General features: G+C 39.0%; 1 protein-coding gene across 1 annotated transcript; it reads left to right on the forward strand.

Moving 5' to 3' along the window:
• The first annotated feature begins 638 nt into the window (after nt 1–638).
• LOC119650415 (fork head domain-containing protein crocodile) lies at nt 639–3,629 on the forward strand. Its single transcript, XM_038053208.1, has one exon. The coding sequence runs from the start codon at nt 1,403–1,405 to the stop codon at nt 2,552–2,554; it is 1,152 nt and encodes a 383-aa protein (XP_037909136.1). The 5' UTR covers nt 639–1,402; the 3' UTR covers nt 2,555–3,629.
• Nucleotides 3,630–3,930: the final 301 nt, after the last annotated feature.

Raw genomic sequence — 3,930 nt, forward strand, 5'->3', positions numbered from 1 at the left:
TTCATAATTTTCATATTGTATGGGCGCAATAATGAATGCAGAGAATGGCCTAGTGTGTGGCGGCGACTGAGGGGGTGTTCCGCAGAAAATCGAAGTCATTTGGATTACGTTTATGGCCGTGAGATGCTTGGAATGGTGCCGCACCTAATTTTATTACAAAAGACAATATTTGCCCAGAAAGAAAATCTACTTTTGTGAATGGAATAACTTCTGGGTGCGGGATTGGTTTGCTAGTGGGTCTGCTCTCTTCCTCTGGTCAGCAGCTGCTGGTTCACTCTGGCCCAAGTGTGCTTTTAAGATTAATTCTGTCCACGTCCCGCCCACTTGACGTCGCGGGTCGAGAAGGCCGGATTGTATGGGACTGAATTTATGGATTCAGATTGTCTCGTTTGCTCTTGCGCACGGTATGTATGGGCCTGCTTACACCCATTGCAGGGGCGGGACTTGGAAGTGTTTCGTTCCCTTTAGCCACCATTAACGCGCTGCGGACGGCAAATAGGAGACTGGGTGAGCCAGAAGGTGTGACATCGGATATAATTTTAGCCTGGCGACTTGCTGGGCTGTAGAGTGTACAAGTGTTGAGTGGCGCAACCGAGATTGCCTATTTCCTTCTCGTACGCGGAGTTGATGCTCTGCAATTCGTTCATTAGATGCCGTTTCGCGATGCAGGCAAGTGTGGCTAGATTTGTCTGGATCGGAATTCATGTCGCATACGAACGGGGCCTGGATTTAGTTGAGTGCTGGATTTGACGAGGTAGTGTTGTTCGCGTTTCACGGAGTGTTTGTGCGCTGGGAGTGGTGTGAGGTACTGCGAGTGGTGCATTTGTCCAGGCGAACCTGTCGGCAGCTTCCACATCAGAAGAGATAACGCCGTTGCACTGTCGTCCTCGTCCTCGTTTGGCGTCATCGTTGCGCTTCTCTTGCTGGTCGGACTCTATCAACAACAATAACACACACGGACCGTAGAACGCACCGCCGATTTCGATAGCGACTCTTGCTCGGGAATCATTTTCCGTGTGTTGTTTTTTGCGAGATTCTCAAAAATAATATTTTTCTGTTATCAATGAAAACAAAAATGCCAACGAGTTTTGATTGAAAACATTGTGCCGAGAGAGAAACATTGTTTTTTATTTGTGTATATGATTCGAGAAGTGTGTGCGGAATGGCAAATACGATTTTCGGATTATAATTTGGCGAAAGTGTTTTTTTGTTGGCTTTCCCCGGGTCCCATTATAAATATTAATTTGGAAAATATTGTTCGGAATTGATAACCACTGCTGCTCAAGTGACTCAAATGTTTTAGATACAATTCGGAGGAGTGTGCTTAGTGACCGCCTCATATTGTGATATTTTCTAAGAAGAATTGAATAGTTCAAAACGAATAGCGGATTTTTTTTCCAAAATGCATACTTTGTTCACGGATCAGAATACATTTTCGCGACACTATGCCCAAACTGGATACGCCACAGCTGGGCCTACAATGGCTCCCACTCATTATGCCTATGATCAATATTCGCGGTATACTTACCCGGGAACAGCCTACGCCCTGTCGGCACCTCATCAAAACAAAGAGATGGTCAAGCCGCCCTACTCTTACATAGCCCTCATTGCTATGGCCATCCAGAATGCGCCTGAGAAAAAAATCACCTTGAACGGAATTTATCAGTATATCATGGAACGATTTCCCTACTATCGGGATAACAAGCAAGGTTGGCAAAATTCGATCCGACATAATTTAAGCTTGAATGAATGTTTCGTCAAAGTAGCAAGGGATGACAAGAAACCGGGGAAGGGAAGCTACTGGACCTTGGACCCCGATTCCTATAATATGTTTGACAACGGATCATTTCTCAGACGACGACGGAGATTTAAGAAGAAAGATGCCTTGCGGGAAAAAGAGGAAGCCATGAAGCGTCAAAGTCTAGCCCTGGAAGATAAGCTGGCCGATATCAAACCGATAAAACTAATGGCCAACAGCCTGCTCGATGCAAATAAACATTTCAAAAAAGAACCCGGCCTGGAACTCAGTGCGGCATGCATAGCAAAAGACAATCTCGCCGTGAATGCATCGCTGTTGAATCCTTGCCACGAATCGATTGCATCTCAAATGAATCACTTGACCAGTTCCGTTGAGCACGGTTTCACCGTTGATTCCTTGATGAATGTATACAATCCACGCATTCATCACACTGGTTATCCGTATCATTTAAACGAAGATAACCTAGTGACCACTTCGGGTCACCAACTGCGTCATCATCACCATCCTGCAAATCATCATCATGGCGGTTGGTATACACCTGAAACACCTCCGGACACGGTTAACACCAATTCAACGAGTAGTCCTTCAGTAACAACATCTGTAGGTTTTCGAGACATGGTATTCGAGCATAATCAATCATGTCAAATGGATACAGGAAGCCCGAATGGTAGCCTAAACTCAGCAAGTCCACCAACGGTAATTAGTAGCCATTTAACTGGGAATTTAGGAAATCTTAGTCATTATAGGCCACACGTTGGACATTATCAGGATTATGGTATTAAGTATGGCGTCTAAGTTAGTTCAGATTATTTATTTCTGTATTTTATGGGATAAATTCAATTTCGTTTGGAATTAGAGAATTTATTTGATCTTAATGCAAATGTTTTTGGAGTGAGTAAAGATTTTCTCATTTATTGGGGGTAAATTTTCTAGAATATTTGAAAGGATTGTAAAGTTATTGGAGCCAGATTTTCCCCTTCCGCGGAACTGATTTTGATCAATCTTGTATAGGATGTGTTTTACGCTATTTAGATTTTTTTTCTTTACTTGGTCATTTTAATTTTTTATAATTCAGTTTATTCTATCAAGTTAAAAATTTAAATTTTCTCGTCCCGGCTTTTTCCTTATACCATTCACTGTTTCTGTTCTTGTATTTTATTTTCCTAGCTTTTTTCGTTTCTCTAAATTACATTTTTAAAATTAACCACATAAACTTTTCAATTAATCCGAACAAAGTTTCTTCATGGCCTGAAAATTAATTATTATATTAATTCAACCCCCCCCCCCTTTTTGCGCTATAGTACCTTAGATTTACCTGCCTAAAGGATAAAATTCCCACGAATGTACGTTACCAAAAGGTGAAATTTTGAGCAATATTTTGTTCAATAAATTGCTTTTCCAAAAGATATATTGTAAAAACGTTTTTATTTTATTAAAAATATTGTTAACAAATTTAATTAAATTGTATATTCAGTTTATTATTTTTTTTCTTTTAAATTTAGGTTTATTCAATTATATTTTATGATTTGGGGAATTTCTATTTATTTAAATAAGTGAGATCATAAAAGCTCTTTCAAGCACAACGAAGAGTCCAGATGTTTGCTAATGACGTTACTCAGTAAAAAATCAAATTATTTTCCATTGAAGAACTCCATCTTTGAGCATTTGCATTAAGATCAATACGAAAAAGCCCCTAAATATATTTTCCGACTAATTAGGTTCCTGTATATAGTATGTAAATTTACGATTAAAGTTAAAATTATAATTTTTAAGTAAAAAAATGTGATGTGCGAATATAGATCATTAAATAAAATATACATACATACGAATAAGAAAACCTTGATAACGAAAAATATAAATATTAGTCATAATAAACAACATTGGTCTGCAAAAACAAATTATCGATTTTTTTTTTTTTTGAATTTTTGGTTGCTCACGTCAATTACACACTTTGAAGTGGATATTTTGGGTTCATTGAAATGGCTTGGCTGTACATACAATAGATATTTATTGAGGTCGTGTCTCTATGTCAGGAAAACTGACAGAATAAGATAATATTCAAGAATTTGATATGGATTTAGGTCATATGGTACTGCAAATTGCATTCTTAAGACATTTATCTAAGCAGTGCTTTAGGCTGCAATAAATCCCTAAGTGGAGCATAGCATGTC

The sequence above is a fragment of the Hermetia illucens genome, chromosome 2 (assembly GCF_905115235.1).
Source record: "Hermetia illucens chromosome 2, iHerIll2.2.curated.20191125, whole genome shotgun sequence".
In the NCBI taxonomy this organism is placed as follows: Eukaryota; Metazoa; Arthropoda; class Insecta; order Diptera; family Stratiomyidae; genus Hermetia; species Hermetia illucens.

Coding starts and splice junctions, on each gene's coding strand:
- LOC119650415 (XM_038053208.1), top strand. CDS start 1,403: ATGCATACTTTGTTCACGGATCAGAATACATTTTCGCGACACTATGCC.